We start from the raw sequence: 19,946 nt of genomic DNA on the forward strand, positions 1-19,946 counted from the left end.
TAGCCACCGTTAGCAACAGGATCTTCATCCTTTCTTTTAAATGATCCCGTACTGACGGCATCCGTCATGAGCTCTGGCAAGAGCTGGCTTCAGTCCTCTGCTCTGGCACACGCCTTCTGTGTAACCTTGTTTTCCTTCCTTCAGGGGAAAACAGAAATCAGAGCATTTCCCACCCTCCGATAGGGTTGAAACCCGCTTACATTAGGCTTGGGAAGTGCTTAGAAATGCGGCGGGGGGGTGTGTGTGTTGGTGTCCGGCGTTGCCGTGGAGCCGGGCTCTGTTGACAGACTCGGACTCGTGGTGGCCAGGGCGCCATGGGCCCGCGGCGGGTGACGGTGGCGGTGGCGGTGACGGTGGTGGGGCTCCTCCGGGACCCGGCTTTCCATGTGGCCAAGTGCACGGCAGAGGTAAGCCCTGGGCTTCAACCCCAGCGCCAGGTCGGGAGCAGCGGGGAGCGGTGCGGGCTGGAAATAAATAAGCAGAGGAATGCCTGCGCCCAGCGGCGGCTCTTAGGAAGAAAATATTCCAAGTTTTGGGTTTCTGCTGTTCTTTGGCGCTGCCAGGCGCAGGCACAGGCACCAAGGCTTTATGGGCTCCTGGCTCGGCGCTGCTCGGGGCGGGGTGTCCCCATTGCAGCATCCTTGCCTCCTTGTTCCTACACCTCCAAGAAATTTTACAGCTGTGCAACGCTGTATAAGATGTCATGCACATCGCAGCTCTGCCCAACTTGCTTGGCAGCTTATGACAAGTCCCTTAATGCAGCTTTGTCGGTACAAATGAGAAAGCAAAAAGCTGCAAACATCACGGGGTTTCACAGACTTTCATGAGAAGCTCGGCTGTGTGGCAGATGCAACAGCACGCAGCCCACTGTGGGGTGCACAACGCTGCCCTTTATGCCCTCCCTGCCTGTAAGACTTTATCTGCCAGGCTTGTTCCCCAGCATTATTTACAGCTGACGAAGCTCTGCCATCTATCAGCAGCCCTAAGGACAAGCCAAGCCGATAGCTGCAGGGGGTGTGTGCCTCTTGGCTTTTTTCCTTTTTTTTTCCCAGCCACCGTCCCAACGATAGCAACAGGGACCGTGAGCTGAACAGAAAGTCACTTCTTCGCTTTATTCTTTTTAAGGCCAGCTTGGCTGGCTTTAAGCCACAGCTTGTGGCGCTTGTGTGCCACAGCCCACGTGGAGATGAGGCTAAATTGATGGACAGGAATGTCCCATATCTAAATAGCGTGTCCTGAGCAACGGTACAAGCCACAGGGACTGGAAACGTTCACCTTACAGCCTTCACCGAGCCACTCGCTTGCCCCAAGGCCCTGAGCCCAATCTCCTGGGACAGGAGAGGACTGCGACTTCCTGTGCATGCAAAAATGCAGTTGGTGATGCTCAGCAACATCTGTGAACATCTCACCGCTTACAGTCATCTCACGTGGGGGGGGGGGGGGGGGCGGGGAGGAATACCAGTATACTTCAGCAACATTTGTGAAGCAGCCCTTCGTAGAAAAACGAGACACCCACTACATAAGCAAACAGGGATTTAGAGCAATTTGCACGTACTTCTGCAAGTGTCGGGAATTATGCCAGGGGCATGAGGGGTGCCGAGCAATAACTGGACTAGAACGCGGCTTAGGTTGTAGTTCATGAGGGAAATAGAAGCTGTGATAGGATAGGGTGTGGGAGGGTATTAAACTGCTTGTAAGCAAATTTTTTTTTCCTTACCTTGAATATCTAGGCTCTGAAGCTGAAGTTTCCAAGCAAGTTTGCAGATCCTGTAATACAGCCTTTAGTAGAATTTGCATGGCATGAATATTTACAGGAGAAAAAGAAGGTAACTCTTGCATCCTCAGGTTGTTTCAGACATGAGTCCTCTCCCCGGGGCTGCAGCCTCTCTCAGCTCGGTGCTATCTGCAGATTTCGGAAGTGAGCTTTTCCACCCCAATTTATTTAATGTTCTCAGAGACGCTCGAGGTAGGATGGGGCTCTCCAGGCGCTTTTCCTGTTCAGTCTGAGCGGCCCCCCAAGTGACACCCAGATGACTCTTGTCACAATAATGTCCCATACCAGCAGGATCCAGATCTTTAGGGCACGTAACTGCACGCAATGTCAGCACACTTGTCCTCGTTTTGGCTGGGATAGAGTTAATTTTCTTCCCAGTAGCTGGTATAGTGCACTGTTTTGGATTTAGTAGGAAAAGAATGATAACACACTGATTTTTTTAGTTGTTGCTAAGTAGTGTTCATACTAAGTCAAGGATTTTTCAGCTTCTCATGCCCAGCCAGCAAGAAGGCTGGAGGGGCACAACAAGTTGGGAGGGGACACAGCCAGGACAGCTGACCCCAACTGGCCAAAGGGATATTCCATACCATATGACATCATGCCCAGTATATAAACTGGGGGGAGTTGGCTGGGAGGGGTGGATTGCCGCTCAGGAACTAACTGGGCATTGGTCGGCGAGTGGTGAGCAATTGCATTGTGCATCACTTGTTTTGTATAGTCTAATTCTTGTTTTATTATTATTTTCATTTTATTTTATTATTATTATTATTATTATTATTATTTTCTTCCTTTTCTGTCCTATTAAACTGTCTTTATCTCAACCCACAAGGTTTTTTTTTTTGATTCTCTCCCCCATCCCACTGGGTGGGGGGAGTGAGCGAGCGGCTGCGTGGTGCTTGGTTGCCGGCTGGGGTTAAACCACGACAACACCTCACCGAAAGCTGCTGCCCAATCCCTTCCAGTTGGCGGGATTTGTGGTTTTAAAAGTAAGAAAGGCATAAAAATACCACAGGCCACCTTACCTGTGGTGGATATTGCTGATTGCTTCTTCACTAAGTGTCTAATTAATCCCTGGAGACTTTGTTGTCCCTCTGAAACGCAGGAACTGAGAGGTGAGGTGTGGGCGTATGCCTCCTCGGTGATGTGCTTCATTGATGGCCAGCTGCTGGGGGATGAGAAGGAGCTGCTCAAGTGGTCTTACCATGAGTGGGACTATCGCGACTTCAAGCCCGAGGCACTTTACCAAGCGATTGCTGAGGATTTCTACACCAAATATCTGAAAAACAGCCAGGCAAGCAGCACTGTTTTACACGAAGAGTACAAGGTCTGTAAGTGGCTGGAGAGGTTGTCAGATGAAAGGGCAGGTACCACGAGGAGGAAGGAGAGCGAGCACAGCGCTGGCCGTTTCTTGGTTTCTGCCCCGCGATGGTGGGGCCGGAGCTGGAGAGGCCAATGGGGAGCATCCCCTGCTGAGGACGACAGAGCCTCCGTGCCTCTCGGCAGCCAGGAAGGGACAAACGCTAGCCCTGATGCCCGACACGTATTGACTGCTTCAGGGCTGAACAGTCTGACAAAAGCGCATTGCTGACCATGCTGCAACTGTGCTGCTCCAAAATCCCAAACCGCCCAGCCCTTGGCTGCCAAAATTCTTGGATACCCTTATTCTTGGGTACCAAAAGCCCAACTGCCAAACCTCTCCTTTCCCAGCCAAGACCCCCTGAAATGCTGTGGTGTCGTGAGGTGCGATGCTCTCGGCGCTGACGCGGTATTGAGAGCAGAGGAAAATAAAATGTCATACCAAAATGAATACCAGAGAAGATGCAGCATCGATTGCACGCAGATTTGAGGCTGGCTGGGAAGAGTGAGAAATGTCCATTTTGGCGGGATGGCCGGTATTCCTGGGGATTCATTTATTCCTGCCTGTGCTGTATGGGCTGCAATAGGCATGTAAATAAATGCAAGATGAAGAAGTGGGCCCGGCCCAGTAGTTTGCTTTTAACACACTGTTGGGATTATTTCTGCCCAGAATGAAGTGAAACATCCTCTACTTTTTTGTTTCTTTAAACAAAATAGTAGGAATGCTGTTGTGCATTGACAATCCCGCGGACATTTTCTGAGACCATTCGTGCCGGGCAGCTGGACCCTGGCCTGCGTTAGGAAGCGAGTGCAGCACAGAGAGCTGGCCTTTCCCTCACTGCATTTGTTTTTCTGCTTTAAACAGCACGTGTTTGTGTACCTGGAGATAGCCATTGAGGAACAGCCCGTCGGGAGGCTGCTGTTTGAGGTACGTTACAGAGGAGAAAAGCAAAAGCGAGGAACAAGCACACCCAGCGCGGTGGTTTCACCTTGCCAAAGGAGGGAGGACAGAAATCTGGCCGGTGGACATCAGCTAGGAATTTCACATGTTGTCAGCTATGAATTTCACACGTGTTTTCCTCTTTCTGCCTTTGCAGCTCTTTTCGGATGTGTGTCCCAGGACCTGTGAGAATTTCCGCGCCCTGTGCGCCGGAGGGGCAAAGTCTCCCCACGACGGCCGAGAGCTCACCTACAAAAACTCCCTTTTTCATCGCCTCGTGAAAAACGGGTGGATCCAAGGAGGAGGTGCGTTTCCGGGTGTCCTGAGTAAATCCAAGTTACAGTAGGAGTCGGGATGGGATGATCTGCATGAATAACAACCTTCATCTGCAGAGACATAGCTGAAACTGCATGACAAAGCTAATCTCTGCAGGACAAGCTCTTAATATATATATAAAAACCAGAAAACATTTTCTCTTTTAGCCATCTCACTTTCTAAACATAGAAAAGTTTGGATAATTTGTTCTTTTGATTATCCAAGACCTTTTCAAAAGAATTTAGGAAACTAATTGAAAACATTAAAACTCTTTTCCATGAAGTTCTTTGGTAAGTAATTAGGAAACTAATTGGAAACATGAAAAAACTAAGAATATCCATAGGAATACATATTCCTTGTTTTGTAGAAAGATTAACTTACGGAGGCATTTAGCCCAGTGGCAGAGCCCTTGGAAACGTGCTGGTGAGTTGTCTGAACGCCAGTGCTATGCCTGGAGTGTGGCACCGAGGAGAAAGGCACCACGAACGATGGGTCACACAGCTTGCCCGACTGACATCCCCAGGGAAGTCAAGATAGTTAGGTGTATCAGAAGGCATTTCCTTCGTTGCTCCCTTTTGGTCTATCATACATCTTACCTACCTGTATTTCTTACTTGTGTTTGCCTTGCTCCAAATGTGAGTGCGTAAATACATTTCAAGTTTATACTTTGAAGATACACCTCCTACTTTTCATGAATAACTACACAGGTATCTATGTAGTCCATAAAGCAACCTAAAATTACAAGCTTGCTACTGTAGAGGACTAACCATAACCTGATGGTGTAAGACAATGTCTAAATAGAGTAACAAAACCAGACTTCTTTAAAAAAAAAAAAATTAAAAATAGATGCATCAGGTTTCTTTAGTGCCTCACTCATCAGAAATCTGGTTCAATAGGAATTTCTCTCTTATCAAATCTCTTTTCTCACACAAGTTAGTGGTCTTAACTCACCATAATACCACAGCTGCATTTTCATCCTTCCTTCTTCTGACCCTACTCCCTCCGACACACGCCCGCCCCTTCCTCAGCTGGGCACTGCCACCGCAGGAGCTCTCCCAGCAGGAGATGCTGGACCTTCTCAGAGGGGCCACGATTAAATGCACCGCATGAAATAGTTCTCCATAGAGAGACCACCTCTTGTGATGGAAGCAGAGCTCTTCTCAAAGGTCTGATAAAACTTTGGTAGTAAAACAGAAAGATGGATGCAGTTGTTCCCCCGGGCTGATGCGCAACCTGTGTCTCTGACCTCAGCTAAGCTGCTCACTGACAACCCCCAATAAGGGCTGTGATAAACCTGGTCTCTGATGGTTACTTTTATCTACCCTGCAGACATCATAACTGGAAAGGGAGACGGAGGAGAGTCAATTTATGGTCCCACCTTTGAAGGTATGGTTTCTCAGCTATCTTACTGCGCAAATGGCAAATTTCCGCAAAAATCAAGTTGTTTACCTCATCTTATTTACAGAATAACCTGAGAATTTCCTTTCACCTCCCTAAAGCAAAAGGGTTTGCTTTTCAGTCAGAATTATTATCCGCTTGTATTAGCATGAGCGCACTGCTTTAGCGAGGTCACTTTTTGATCTGTAACCTTGTCCCCCTCCTCTGATGTCCCCTGCCCGAGGCTCAGCTCCACCAGCCCCTTCTCCCTGTCTAAATGAGGGCTGATGGTCACCCACTGCCTACTTCAAACTGCAAATACTCACCTTGTGGATAGGACCTTAGAAATGCAGAAGTGGATTAGCTACAGATCTCCAGGCACCCGATACCACTTGTTTAAATGCATTTAAAGCAATGGAAGTAAGTCGGCTTTAACTCTAGATTTCCTGGACCTCGGGCAGCTTTTCAGGCTTGGGCACACCGCAGGCATCGCTGCCAGCGGCTACGTGACTCTGCGGATATAAGAGGAGTTACTTCTCAATCTCACATAAAACCATGAGAGTCGAGAAATGACAAACATGAGCTAAGTTTAACAAAAAATGTTCTCCCATACTGGAAAATGTAAAGAAAAAAGAACATTGTAAAATGCAATATTTAAGAAAAACAACCCATATAATTGACACAGACGTTTGTTTAGATTAAATGCTACCCACAAAGACGTTTTATGACAGTTAAAGCACTTTTGAAACTGATTTATGTTCCCCTATATAAAAGCTTTCCCACTGCCAATGGCGCAAACGAGGTGACATTTGAGCAGGCTGGGCAGCAGCCAACAGTGAGATCAGAAATGCCAAGTGTAGCTGAAAACTTTCTTTCCCAAGACGCTGAAGAGCCCACTCGTGAGGAGAAGCCGCTCTCACCTCGAGGCCCCGGGACGGACGGAGCAAAACCCGGCCGGAGGCGGGTCGCTAGTCCACTCTGCCCGGCCGAGTCGCAGTGCTGGCGGGCAGGAAAGCTGCTGGAAGTGGAAGCCCCGGCATGCGGGATTTCGGGCAGTAAATGCTACGGGCTGCCTAGAGTGCGCAGGAAGGGGCAAAAGTCACTTCTTTGACGCTGGAGCTCCTGAAATAGCAGCAAGCCTAGACTCTCGGGACATGCACGTCTCAGAAAGAACATAAGCTGGCATTTGAAAAAAATAAGACTGGCTGTTAAATTGTTTGCAAGGCAGATGTCACCGAGGATTAAAAGTTTGTGAATCCTCTTTTCCAGCAATGCTACCCAATGGATTTGCGCTAGTGCACATCTCGCACCCTTCGCACTTTCTCTTCGGGTAGAAATCGTCCACGGAGGAAAATGAGTTTGAGCGTGCGTAGGCACCTCTGTATACAGGAGAGCTATGGCCCCACGCGTGCTGCCCGGGCTGCGGCATGAAGCCCCAGCCCAGCGTGCAGCATTTTGCTCCCGGCTCCATCCTCCTCCTCCAGGCAGAGCTTGTGCTTTCCCTGTGCTACCCAGGAAAGAAGCTGCCATGTCATGTGGGAAGGTGACAATGCGTCAAAAATTGCTTAAGTCATTTTAAGGTGGATTCAATTTGGAATCTATCAACCTTGAAAGTGTCCCTGAAAGAGTTTTATTACCCATATTGCACATACTCCACGTGTTGATGTATTAAAGGAGAGGATTGCTAATTCTTCCCCTCCTCCTTTTTAATTAAAAGTTGCTTTTCATCCTTGAGAAAGGTGTTCCCTTGGGTATGCCTCCTCTCTATTTTAAGGCTTAGATTGCTTTCCCAGTACTTCTCGCAAAACTATTTTACACTGAGGGCAGAGGACAAATATCTTCGATATCTGAAAAGGGTGAGAGATGCCTCTGTCGGCCAGTAATGTTCTGGGAGACTCTGCGCTTGGCACACGTCTGGGCACTGCAACGCTTGCTGAAATTAATGGGACACAACCGCATTTTACTGTAATGAGCTGAAAGGACTGAGGTAATTACAGAGAATCACTCAGACTGGAGCGTCATGTCATAGGACAAAGCATCCTACTCCAAAATTAGTCTGTTGAAGTCACTTTGCAAACCGCAAGGCAGCAGTCAGGGAGTAACTGTTCAGTTAAAATTTAATTACCATTTTTATGAATCAGTTTCTGAGAAGGGCACTCAAACGGTAAAAAGAATTTTAAAAAAAAAATCAGAGAACAATAAAATCTAAATATTTCTACAGTTTCCTTCAAGCTTGTTGAGAGCTCGATGGGGCTCTTGACTGCTCAGTGGGATCAGGTCAGAGACGGGTGACAGAGGAGGTCAGGATCAGTGGACTCCCTGCTCCCCACCTCGTAGCCAGGCTCCCCTCCACAGAGAAGGAATCAAGTCCTTGCCATCAACCCCCAAACCCAAGCATGCCTAATGCCTATCCTTCCCCAGTCATCCCTCTTGAGAGCCGGTTCTTCTCTCCCTCACCAGTCCTTCCTCAGCCGGCACGGAGGATCCTCTTCACCTCCTCATGGCTCTCGCTCCCTTTGCCTGCCTCCTCTCCTCGCCCTGGAACAAAGCTTCTGCTCTGGGAGCACCCCGGCCTCCTTAACTAAGTATCTGCTCCCCATTTATTCAGCTCTGTCATTTTATTTGGCTAGAGAAGCCTCCTGCTCGCCCTCCTGCGTGAGTCGCCAAGCACTGGGAGCAGCCGGGCGTCCCACCCCAGCCAGGCACGTCCTGCCCTCACAGCCCTGTCTGTGCTCACGGGGGATCTTGTCCTCTTCACCGCAGGCAGCGGCACGAGGGGAGGCAGAGCAGAGGCTGTGCTTGGAGCACCCGCTCTGCCTCCCACCTTCCTCATCCGTACAGCGTACAGAATAATCCCAAGTAGCTGTGGGGAAATGCTGTGCTAAGTGTCCCGAGCGCCTCCGGCGAGAGGCATTACAGACTGACAACAGGGAGCCGGAGGCATCGCTGCTGTGGCTCTAATGCTCAGAAATACCTAGAGTGCTTTTTTATGGATTTTTTTTCATTAGCTTCTTGACTGGCTTAAGCACTAGACAGTAGTGGGAAGCTCTTTCTAGGAAGGACATTGATTCAAACCAGACTTCGCTCGCATGAGACCCAATGAGACCTTTGGGGGAAAAGGAGAAGGGAAAGGGAAAGCAGGGAAGGAGGAAGGGGATGCTTGCGGGAGCTGGCAAAAGGGAGCTATACAGTGAATTGCAGCAAAGGGAGCAACACAACTGCGGCCTTTCATCCCCGACCTCTTTCCCTAGATGAAAGCTTCTCCGTCCGTCACAAGGGAAGAGGGGTCCTCGGGATGGCCAACAAGGGCCGCCACAGCAACGGCTCGCAGTTCTACATCACCCTCCAGCCAGCTCCCTACCTTGACAAAAAATACGTGGCTTTTGGGTAGGTACGCACGGGCTTGCTGCCACTGCAGCATGTGAGAAGTTGCCCTGGCCCCACAGGACATTGCTGCCTGGGAGGAACCATCCATGAAGTCCCTACAGCAGCTGCAACGCAGATGCCTCTGGCCAGGGGGAGGATGGATAAGTCAGATTTGAAGTATCTAATGACACCCATCCCTCCCTTCCTCTGCCCTGGCCTGGCTTGGTCGAGCTGGAAAACCCTATGGCAAATCTGCTGGGGCCTCTCCAGGACGAAGGCTACAAATCCCTGCCTGCATAGCTCGGTGTCAGCCGAAGGTGGGCCCTGAGGGAGAGGGGGTGTTGAGCGAAGCCTCCGGGCTCTGCTCTGCCCTCACAAGCTGAAAGAAATTATTTTAGCGAATGCATGCTGGGAGTTTGTTCTCAGTAGGTTAATGTATAGGGCCGGCCCTGTTAAGATTTTTAGATTTTCAGGAATGTAATAAGGAAGATTATTGCTCTGAGCAGTTTGCTTGATATAAAAGAGCAAAATACATATGTATTACCATAGAGAGAGAAATTCACAGTGCAGCTTCCATGTAACTACATCATGGAGAAAGACAGCATTTTTAAAGGAAGTGAAAAGCATAACTGTCTAACCTACAGAGAACAAACCAAACGTGATTGCTGGCTGGATATACTTATAACCAGCGGCATTCACCTCAAGTTTCTGCCTTGCCACTGGCTCTGCGTAATCTGAAAGGTGCGGGATCCATGATCTTATAGCCAGGCCCTCTTAAATCTGAGTGGGAGTTTAATCCTGAGGGAGCAAAAAGCAGCCACAGCATACGGTGAGGACAGCCGAGCACTTTCCAGCTCTGCTCTGCTCAGTCCTCCTGACGTCCCCGCTTGGGCAAGGGCCGCCCGCAGTGTCCTCCCCACTTGGTACCACTGTGCTGGATGGGATGGGGTGGGATGGGGTGGGGTGGGATATGGTATGAAGCCTTCTGGAGCACTGCTGGCATCCATCGCTGTGCCGGCGCCTGCAGGAGGCACAGCTTGTACTCCCACGCTGTGGGAGCAGGACAGGCTGAAAATCGTAAAGATTGCAGAATGTTGGACTGTTTTCAGGATTCAGATTGGTGCTGTGAAGGAAGGAAATGATATTTCTCATGGAGTCACTTCTAATACTGTCACTTCTGACAGCGTGTCTCAACTTCTTTCTCCTCAAAAGTAATGGCCATTTGTAGCTGGGGCACATGGTACAACACTTATTTCTTTAAATAAACGTGGCTGCATAAAGCCATAGTATTTTCACCTCTCCTAAAATGCCAACTAGAGGCTACTTAATGAAGAACTGATGGCGTTTGCAACTCCATTGAGAAGAACAACTTTTTAAAGAGAAGAGTGGGTGCAGCCTGTCAGTAGGAAACCGGTGCCTGGGTTTGTTACGGCCTCGCACAAGCCGGAGGCTGCAGAGCCGGCTCCGGACGGAGACAGATCATATGTGCACTTTCTCCCTCCCGTAGGCAACTGATCGAGGGCACGGAGGTTCTCCAGAGACTGGAAGCAGTACCTGCATATAACGAAAGGCCTACGGTAGCCTGCAAGATTATTAACTGTGGGACCTTCGAGCCGTGATCGCCAGCTGGCTTTCCTGCCTGCTGTAAGGTAGAGCACTATTTTCCGCTCAGCTTTTTACAGACCTTGACGGCTTTCACTTAAGGGAAAAATAAAAGCACTTCTTGCACATGTGAATGGCTTGGAAACGTTCTTTTGGCTTAAAAAAAATGTTCATAAGCTGTTAAAAAGCACTTCCACAGGAGTATAGAAAAAGACTTGTGAACATACCTCAGTGCCATTCTACAGTTTATGGGAAATGGTGGTAATACGATTATATAGTGACAAGCAGATACGGTAAAATGCACATATGGCTAAAGCACAGGTGGACAGATGGATACGCACCCATAGGGATAAAGCTAACTGTCCCTGGCTAAATTCTGTCTCTGCCACAACCTCCACAGCACAACTGCCCTGCCAGGTTTGCCCCGTATACCTCAGACACCAGATGTAGTCTGCATATGATAACTCAAACATCTCAGAGGAAAGGAGGAAAAAATATGTTTGCAGGACTGCGGCCTCTCTGAATGCCATACATTTGATCCTGCACTGACTACTATAAACTAAGAGTAACGCCTTTGAAATCAGGTTGGGCTACATCAGGCTAAAACCAGGAAATGCTAGAGCAGGCATAAGCTTTAAGTAATTATTTTTGGCAGATGGTCTCAAATAACAAAAATGTGACTATTGCCACTAAAACAGAGAAAAATACTGTTTATAAAGTTACTGCAAAACAGGAAATTTTAAGGTTACGTGTGGATGCAAATATATAATACACAATGATTGCTAGTGTCAGTGATTTCTTACATGCAAGATCTCTCTGATGTACAGTGCAGAGCTTGGGCATGGATGGCTTCAGCAGAGGATGGCAGGTAAGCATTAAAAGAAGAGAAGATGTGTGGAAGATCAAAACGCAGCCTGGAAAGAGAGGCCATAACCAAGTGCATTGGAAGTTCAAAGGAAAGAGCATTCATTCGTCGGGCTTGGACGCAGATACAAGGCTAAACCGGCCCTGCTGTGCCAGGGCTACACGGACACCGTCACTGCACAGCGCTCTCACCTCTGTTTCCAGCGCTGCGAAGAGCGCTGTGCTGAGCGACCTTTGCTCCGGGGCTTACCGTATGAGCCGCTGAGTCCCACAAAGTAGTGCCAGTGTCAGATGGGAAAGGCTGAATTAGAGAAGTATTGTGAGAGACCTAATTTCGTCCAAGCTTAAGCCCACAGACTTCATGAAAAGTAACAATCTTATTTGCTAAATGGGAATGAATTTAATAAATCAGCAAATGTTTCACTGAATGCCTGAAGAGGGCTGTCCTGGTTTCGGCTAGGACAGAGTTAATTTTCTTCCTAGTAGCTGGTATAGTGCTGTGTTTTGGATTTAGTAGGAAAAGAATGTTGATAACACACTGATGTTTTTAGTTGTTGCTAAGTAGTGTTTATACTAAGTCAAGGATTTTTCAGCTTCTCGTGCCCAGCCAGCAAGAAGGCTGGAGGGGCACAAGAAGCTGGGAGGGGACACCATCAGGACAGCTGACCCAAATTGGCCAAGAGCTATTCCATACCATATGACATCATGCCCAGTATATAAACTGGGGGGAGTTAACTGGGAGGGGGATCGCGGCTCGGGAACTAACTGGGCATCGGTCAACGAGTGGTGAGCAATTGCATTGTGCACCACTTGCTTTGTATAGTTTAATTCTTTTAGTATTGCTATTGTCATATTATTATTATTATCATTATCATTGTTTTTCATTCCTTTCTGTCCTATTAAACTGTCTTTATCTCAACTCACGAGTTTTTTTTCCTGATTCTCTCCCCCATCCCAGGGGTGGGGGGGCAGTGGGCGAGCGGCTGCGTGGTGCTTAGCTGCCGGCTGGGGTTAAACCACGACAAGGGCATAGACGTAGAGTGATCTCCACGTGCTCTGAGTGAGTATAGAGATCGTCTTAATTTTAGCAAGGGGATTTAGGTTTTTCTTTACTTATGGTACAAAACAAAAAGATTCTTTAACCTAAAATACCTTTATATGTCTCTAGCTAGCTAAGGAGCCTTTAACACATTTTATCCTATTTTCTAAAGCATTCTGCAGTCTATACATAGACTACTATATAGGAACTAAGTCTTCTGTAGGAACATTTCAAATGAATTAAACTGCCTAGAGAGGAATTATTTTCACTTCATAATTCTGGGTCAAAGATGAAAATACAGTGTTGTATTTTCTTCATAAAATAACACATTTCCTGACAAATTACTTTTCGGAGACGGTTGCTAAGAAAGGATATGGCTTCCAAACTCAGTATTGGGACGGAGGTTAGCGGCTCTTATTTCTTGTAAGGATTTTAAATTATATTCACATGTTTAAAGACAAAAGTCAGAAAAGTAATTTTAGTTCTGCAGATTATAGAGGACAATGCTAAAAGACCAATTAATTGCTTTTTTATTTGCTGCTGGTTTGGTCGCCCACGGCAGGTCTGCTCTGTAGCGTGGCTCCACTCCGGTGTCCCCAGTGTCCCCACGAGGGACCGAGCCAGAGCACAGCGTGTGCTTCGAGTCCAAACGACCTGATCTGAGCAGCAGTCAGAGCGCAGAAACTCACGCTCTGGCAACAGGCAGTGTTCAGGATCCCTCCGGGCAGACAAATGCCTGATCACGTCAAGTATCAGAAAGCTGATCCTGTGCCAAGTCACAGACCTGGTGTCGTGGTTTAACCCCAGTCGGCAACTAAGCACCACGCAGCCGCTCGCTCACTCCCCCACCCAGTGGGATGGGGGAGAGAACAAAAAAAAAAAACCCTCGTGGGTTGAGATAAGGACAGTTTAATAGGACAGAAAGGAAGGAAAAATAATGATGATAATAATAATAAAACAAGAATTAGACTATACAAAACAAGTGATGCACAATGCAATTGCTCACCACTCGCCAACCAATGCCCAGTTAGTTCCTGAGCGGCAATCCACCCCTCCCAGCCAACTCCCCCCAGTTTATATACTGGGCATGATGTCATATGGTATGGAATATCCCTTTGGCCAGTTGGGGTCAGCTGTCCCACTGTGTCCCCTCCCAACTTCTTGTGCCCCTCCAGCCTTCTTGCTGGCTGGGCGTGAGAAGCTGAAAAATCCTTGACTTAGTATGAACACTACTTAGCAACAACTAAAAAAAAATCAGTGTGTTATCAACATCATTTTCCTACTAAATCCAAAACAGTGCACTATACCAGCTACTGGGAAGAAAATTAACTCTGTCCTAGCCGAAACCAGGACAGCTGGTAACAAGTATGATGGCTGGATGTACGACATAATGGGTGTCGTACACTTGGGATCTAGGAGAGCTGTGCAGCGTGACTGGGCAGGGGACAACTGGTTGAAGCTATGCCACATGGAAAACGTTATAATGAGAAAAGGAGAGTACATCCAGGAAATATTTTCAATTTCAGGCATAATGATCCTTCAGGCAAGCCACAATTACTGTATTTGCATTGGTCACGACAGGACGCCCTGCCAGAAAAAATGTGGTAAAATCTTTCATCCAGTGTTAAGGAGGTCACCTAAAAGAAAGAGTGTATCTTTCAACCCTGGTTCCCCAGTGCCTGCAAGTTGGATATGCTTAAGGAGCCCAAAGCGATGAACAATGAAATGGGAAAGGAAGAATCGTCCTAACCTCAATCCAAAATGATGTTTTGTGCCATATTTTCTACTGTAACTTACATCTCTGATCAAGTCACTAGGAATGCAATTGCCTCCTCTGAGAAAGCCAGACCAGAGAATTGGTGTGCGCAAGCATCCAGGGGACGCGCAAGGCCAGAGGCAAGCCACAGGGTCTCCAAAAAGCCGGGAAATTCAGGGGCGGTCTGCAGACGGGGAGGTGAAGGCTTCTATTGCCAGCTGCTGGTTTGGGAGAAGTTCCCTTCCCGGCAACCGTATAAAAAAACTCCCTTCTATAAAGGGCAGATGGCAGCAACCTGCAACCTGAGAAAACTATTATCTTACTGGATTACACAGTGTTTTATTTATGTAATGTGTCACTGCTGTAAGAAAAATCGGTATCTTCCAAGTTTTGCTTTATTAGAGTTTTATGCTGAGCTTCTTACTCCAGCAAAACACTCTCTTAGAAGCTGCTCTAAATGAAAAGTGATGAAAGAAGCCCTCAGACTACATACAAAATTATTTTCTTTGTACAGGCGTACGTGTTAAAACTGCAAGGACAGCGTGCTAATAAACCATCGACAGTAGGCTCCAATCGTTACCCCTTACTAATTCAAGCACTGATCAGACGAAAGTTGGAGGATGAAGTCATTAACTACAATGTAGTTTACCTAATCTGAGGTCAGAGGGTTTCTGAATCTGACCCAGGAGGGCTGCTAAGGCCTACAGAAATTGTTAGTGTGGCTCCTCAGCTATGTAGGTACTCCACACTGATCTGGGGAAGCCCTGGGATCTCTGAAGTATCTGTTCATTCTAATTGTATCAGGTGGGCCTTAGACAACATCTTTCATCTTCCTACAGACCAGCCTCACTTTCCTTTTTAGACTGTCATGGCTACAGCTCTCTGCTATTGTCCTTCATATACTTTTTGCTTGGGATACACTTAACTAAACCACTGCTGACCCCCAGCCATAAGTCAGAGACAAAAGAGTTCCTGCCACCAATTCCAGGGAGAAAAAAGGTACTCCAAGGACTGGTTTTGAAAGAACTTTACTGAAAATATCAACTATGCAGCATACCAAATGGATCAGAATGATGTGATACAGCTATTGCATGAAGCAAATGGGTAAGTGGAATGATTTTACAAACTTAATAGAAAGAATCTTGATACTGTAATTCTGGTAAGGTTTAGGATGTTAAGAAGCAGTAATGGGTGGCCAGCTCAACAGAGCTCAATTGTGCCTGTACCTCAGATGCTGTGACGGCAGAAGCACTGGTCCAAGTCATCAGGGCGCAGCGAGAGCTGGAGGCCGGGTCAATGGGACCCGAGGCCAGGCACGGGCAGGGCTGCAAAGCCCGTGGGGCTGCAGCTCAGGCAGGGGCCAGATGCAAGAGCCTCAGCCTAAAAGCATTTACCGAGAAAAAGCTGGGGAGCCCCGGCTGAGGTTCCTTCTCTTGAAAAGTTCCCAGGCTGGCCAAGGCATCTTTTATCAGCCAGCCAGCCTTGAGCACACAGCTAAACTCCTAGGACCAGGGGGCATGCGCTGGCCCTGACACAGAGCCCACTGCTGTATTACACCGTCATCAACAGAAAAATGCATGTTACAAATACGATAAATGGATGTACCGTTGCAGGAATACTCCGTCTAAACATTAGCCTTATTTTAATTTGGTTACCTAAACCAGCCTGACCTCATTCTGTGGTTGGTCACAGCTGCGCAGGTGAAATGTTTATTCCCTCCGCCCCGTCTCGCCTCTACCTGTTGCCTTCCATTCTCCTTCTCAAGACATCTCCCTTTGGCTTGCCTTAGGCTAAAAGCATTGGCCTGTACCACTCTCTCTAAAAGAGCTAAGAACAATCTTTTCGCGTTATTACATCCTCACTACCACTCTGCATATATATTTTTATCTGTTCCTTATGTTAAAAGCAGCCTTTCCCCCCCACCTGGTGGGGCTGAGCAAGTGCCTGTACCACAGCACGCGTGAGGGGGCACCAGACACAGCTCCACCTTGCTTGTCTCAGGCAGATGCCAATGTCCTCACCCAGAATTTCTGCTGGGGACAGACACACGGGCACCTTAAATGCACACGTAGACATCATACAGTGCAATCCCGTATGTGCCTTGGGGCTGTATCCAGCCCCGATCAGACACACCTCTACAGCGGAATTTACTACCATACCTGTCTCGCAACGCAAGGATTAACTAAGGTTACGAAGCTCTGAGCACAGGAATCAATGCATTATTTCTGAGCGATCGCAAAGGCGGTGAATGGCACCAGAATCCAATAATGCATCATTATGCAATGGTAGGAAATGCCCCAAAACCTCTTTGGATGGTGTATTTTCCTTGTTAAAACACCCACCATGTATTTACACTTCACACACACTTCTCTTTCCATGCAGGTGAAATGACAATTTGGAAATGAGAACAAATGTTTACAAATTGAACCAAATATATGTTCCCTTCAGTTTATCTACTAATTTTTTTTTTCATTTATTGCTACCATCCCAAACTGCAGTACGCTCCTCTGGAACCTCTTCAAAAGCGCCGTTATCACATCTTGCCAAGCACCAACCGATACGTGATCTGCTGCGAATCCTGGGCATTTACTACATTTAAAATGTGCTTCCCTAAAATGGACATCTGCAGACCCTTAGGTTTTACCCACTTTTGCCAAGGACTTTCCATAAATTTCCAGTAATGCAGTGCTTGGAATTCCTTATAGATTCAAAACAGAGGTAAATGCCTTACTAACCACTAAGTATATAACAGCACAATGAAAAATGAATACAGTGATGAATGTGATATTTTAAATCCAACAACAACAACCCAGACTGCCATGATCCTGCTGACTGTATGCTACAACAAAGTCCCAAGATGCTGACTTTAAGAAAAAACAGACAAACCACATTTATCATTCACTTGGATTCCCACCAGCCCACAGGATTACATGATAGACATGTTTTCACCCGCTTGTGGAGACGTGCTGTAGCTGTAATTCTTGCCCTGCTGGTAATCGTAGTTCTGTTTTATTATGTACTCCATTTTCTCCCAGTTTTTCCATATATATACACACAGATTAGAGTCTTTTATCAATCACATTTAACATGTCCTATTTGTTTTCCTTCTCAAAAGGAGAGATTTTTAGTATGTAGTCCTCATGAAATGCAGATTGCAGCAACCATGACACTTCATGTGTCCAGCACATCAACTGAACTGCCACTGCATCCCTCATAAAACACTGTGATAACTGCTGAAGATATATTTAATATCATAACCCACAAGAACTGCAAAAAGGAAAACGTGAGTTCAAATAATGCCGTGTCTAGTGAAATCACAAGAGATCCTGTGAATCAAGCCCTGATCCCAGTAGGAGACCCTTGTCCCAGAAGGAGCTAAAAATCTCTGCAGGCACGGCCAGGAGGGATGAGTGGAAGCCATAGGGAACTCCCATATTCAATGCTTACTGCAGTTTCGGTTACATTGCAATATCTATTTATGCTGCTCCTCAATTTATTTTACGTGCTGCTTATTCAAAGTTAGAACAGAAACATAGTGTTTTAATAATGAATGTGAAAATTATTTCTTCTCATTAAAAAGCCAGCAACTTTAATCATACTGTAGGAATAACTGAACTATTTTACACTAACACTCCAATAAAAAGTACACGCAGAATGAAAGATAACTAAAGCGAGTGTGTGACTTCAGTCACCTTATCGCTTTTCGGAACTAAATTCAGATGTCACTGATATTTACATCCAACAAAACATGTTTGGTCATTTCACTGCAGCTGCTACGAGGTTCCTGTTCATATAGCAAAATTGATTCTCTGCTGTTTTCTTTGCAGCCCTCTTTTTATATTTTCACTCTAAGACTCCTTTGCAGGAAGGCAAAGCATTAGCCATCCTGCCCACTAGCAGAAGCACCACAATATATGATGGTACAGAAGCTTGTCAGAAAGCTCTATACCCAAATTATGTATCACCAACAGCCCTACAGACCTTTCTGGAGCTCACATAGTAATCATGATAGGTAGCTTGCCTTAAAGTTTCTGAATTTGTATTGGTCTCTTGGCTCTTGGCAATAAAACACCTTCAGGAAAGAAAGTAAAATGGAAGATTAAACTAGGGATTTATTTGGCGGTTTCCTCTTTACTGCCCAAGTCCAGCTCACGCTTAGCAGAAACAGGGGTGAATTTTCCGGATTATAACTCTTCTCTTTCATCTGTTCTTTCATTCTGATGGTGCCTTTCTCAAAGCTGGACCATACTAAAATTTGCTTTATAGCTTTAGCTTGGCTCTCCTTGATTACAAGCAGGCATGAATGTTTGTCTTGGTTTCCCAACATTTGCCTGTGTTGGCATTGCACAAAATGTTGAAGCAGATTTACACAAACATATTTTTATTTGCAGAGTCCACTGTTGATGACATATATTGACTCAAGCTGCCTTAGGGAAAAACAAAGGACAGAGAGAGAGAGAGAGAGAGAGAGAGAGAGAGAGAGAGAGACTGGGCATACAACGGGCAGAGGGGGAACTCTCCCAGTGGTCAGGAGGGAATCCTAGAATCATTTAGGTTGGAAAAGACCTTTAAGTTCATTGAGTCCAACCGCAAACCTAACACTGCCAAGGCCACCAGAAAAAGTGACGGCATGACCAAACATCCTTCTCCAGGTGCTCTCTGCAGTGCAGCTGGAGGTGACAACAGTGAAGATAAGGGTTACCATTTTTACCACGCTTCCCTTCTACTAATACAAACATTTCATCATGGACCTACCCAGACTCCCAGCGTGTTGTTCCCACCTGTGATGGCACTTGCACCAACTGGAGCACAGCTGGACAACAATTTGCAAGTGTTGCACGCCGACTGGCAAGCTTCACGTGTGATTATTACTGAGTGATATTTATTTAAACTACTATTATGTACTATTCACTAAGTTTTTTCAGGGTAAAAAAGGGAGAGGACGTGAACCTCACACCAGTGGCAATTGCTCTGCGAGAGAAACCCACCGCAAAAAACTGTACTGGAGCTGGCAGGGGCACAAGAGCCGGTGCCTGCAATGCCGTGAAAGCGGGGTAACACGGCGGGAGCAGTTCTGCCTCGGCAACTTCAGGGAAAGTCGCAACAGCTCAGACGACAGGCTGCAAACCTGCGAGCCGCGGTCGGGCTACGGAACGGCGAGCAGCTGGCCCCCGGCATCCCCCAAGCCAGGGGAGGCCAGGCCCGGGCAACACGGACAACCGCAAACCCCTCTGCCGTGAGCAGTCTCGGCCTCGGCCTCGTCCCGCACCACCAGACCGCTCCCGCCCCGCGTTGGAGCGGCCGCAGGGGGCGGGCCGCCATGGCTGGCGGCCGTCCCGCAGGGGAGGGAGAGGCGCCACGCCGCGGCCGGCCCTCCCTGGGCGGCTAGCGTCTGCCGGCTGGGAGGGCCTCGTTCTCCGCCGCTCGGTGCGACCCCAGCAAGCGACCGCTCGCCCACCCAGGCTCCCAGAGGAGCGGCAGACAACAACGGCCGCCACCCACCCCCCCCTCCCCCGCTCCTCCCCTCAGGCACGGCGCCTGCGGGGGGGAGGGGAGG

General features: G+C 47.5%; 1 protein-coding gene across 1 annotated transcript; it reads left to right on the forward strand.

Moving 5' to 3' along the window:
• The first annotated feature begins 314 nt into the window (after positions 1–314).
• PPIL6 (peptidylprolyl isomerase like 6) lies at positions 315–10,747 on the forward strand. The gene is made up of 8 exons (XM_050893960.1): positions 315–407; positions 1,731–1,826; positions 2,877–3,065; positions 3,996–4,058; positions 4,228–4,375; positions 5,715–5,771; positions 9,014–9,149; positions 10,636–10,747. The coding sequence occupies exons 1-8, from the start codon at positions 315–317 to the stop codon at positions 10,745–10,747; spliced, it is 894 nt and encodes a 297-aa protein (XP_050749917.1).
• Positions 10,748–19,946: the final 9,199 nt, after the last annotated feature.

Source organism: Gymnogyps californianus, chromosome 3 (assembly GCF_018139145.2).
Source record: "Gymnogyps californianus isolate 813 chromosome 3, ASM1813914v2, whole genome shotgun sequence".
NCBI lineage: Eukaryota > Metazoa > Chordata > Aves > Accipitriformes > Cathartidae > Gymnogyps > Gymnogyps californianus.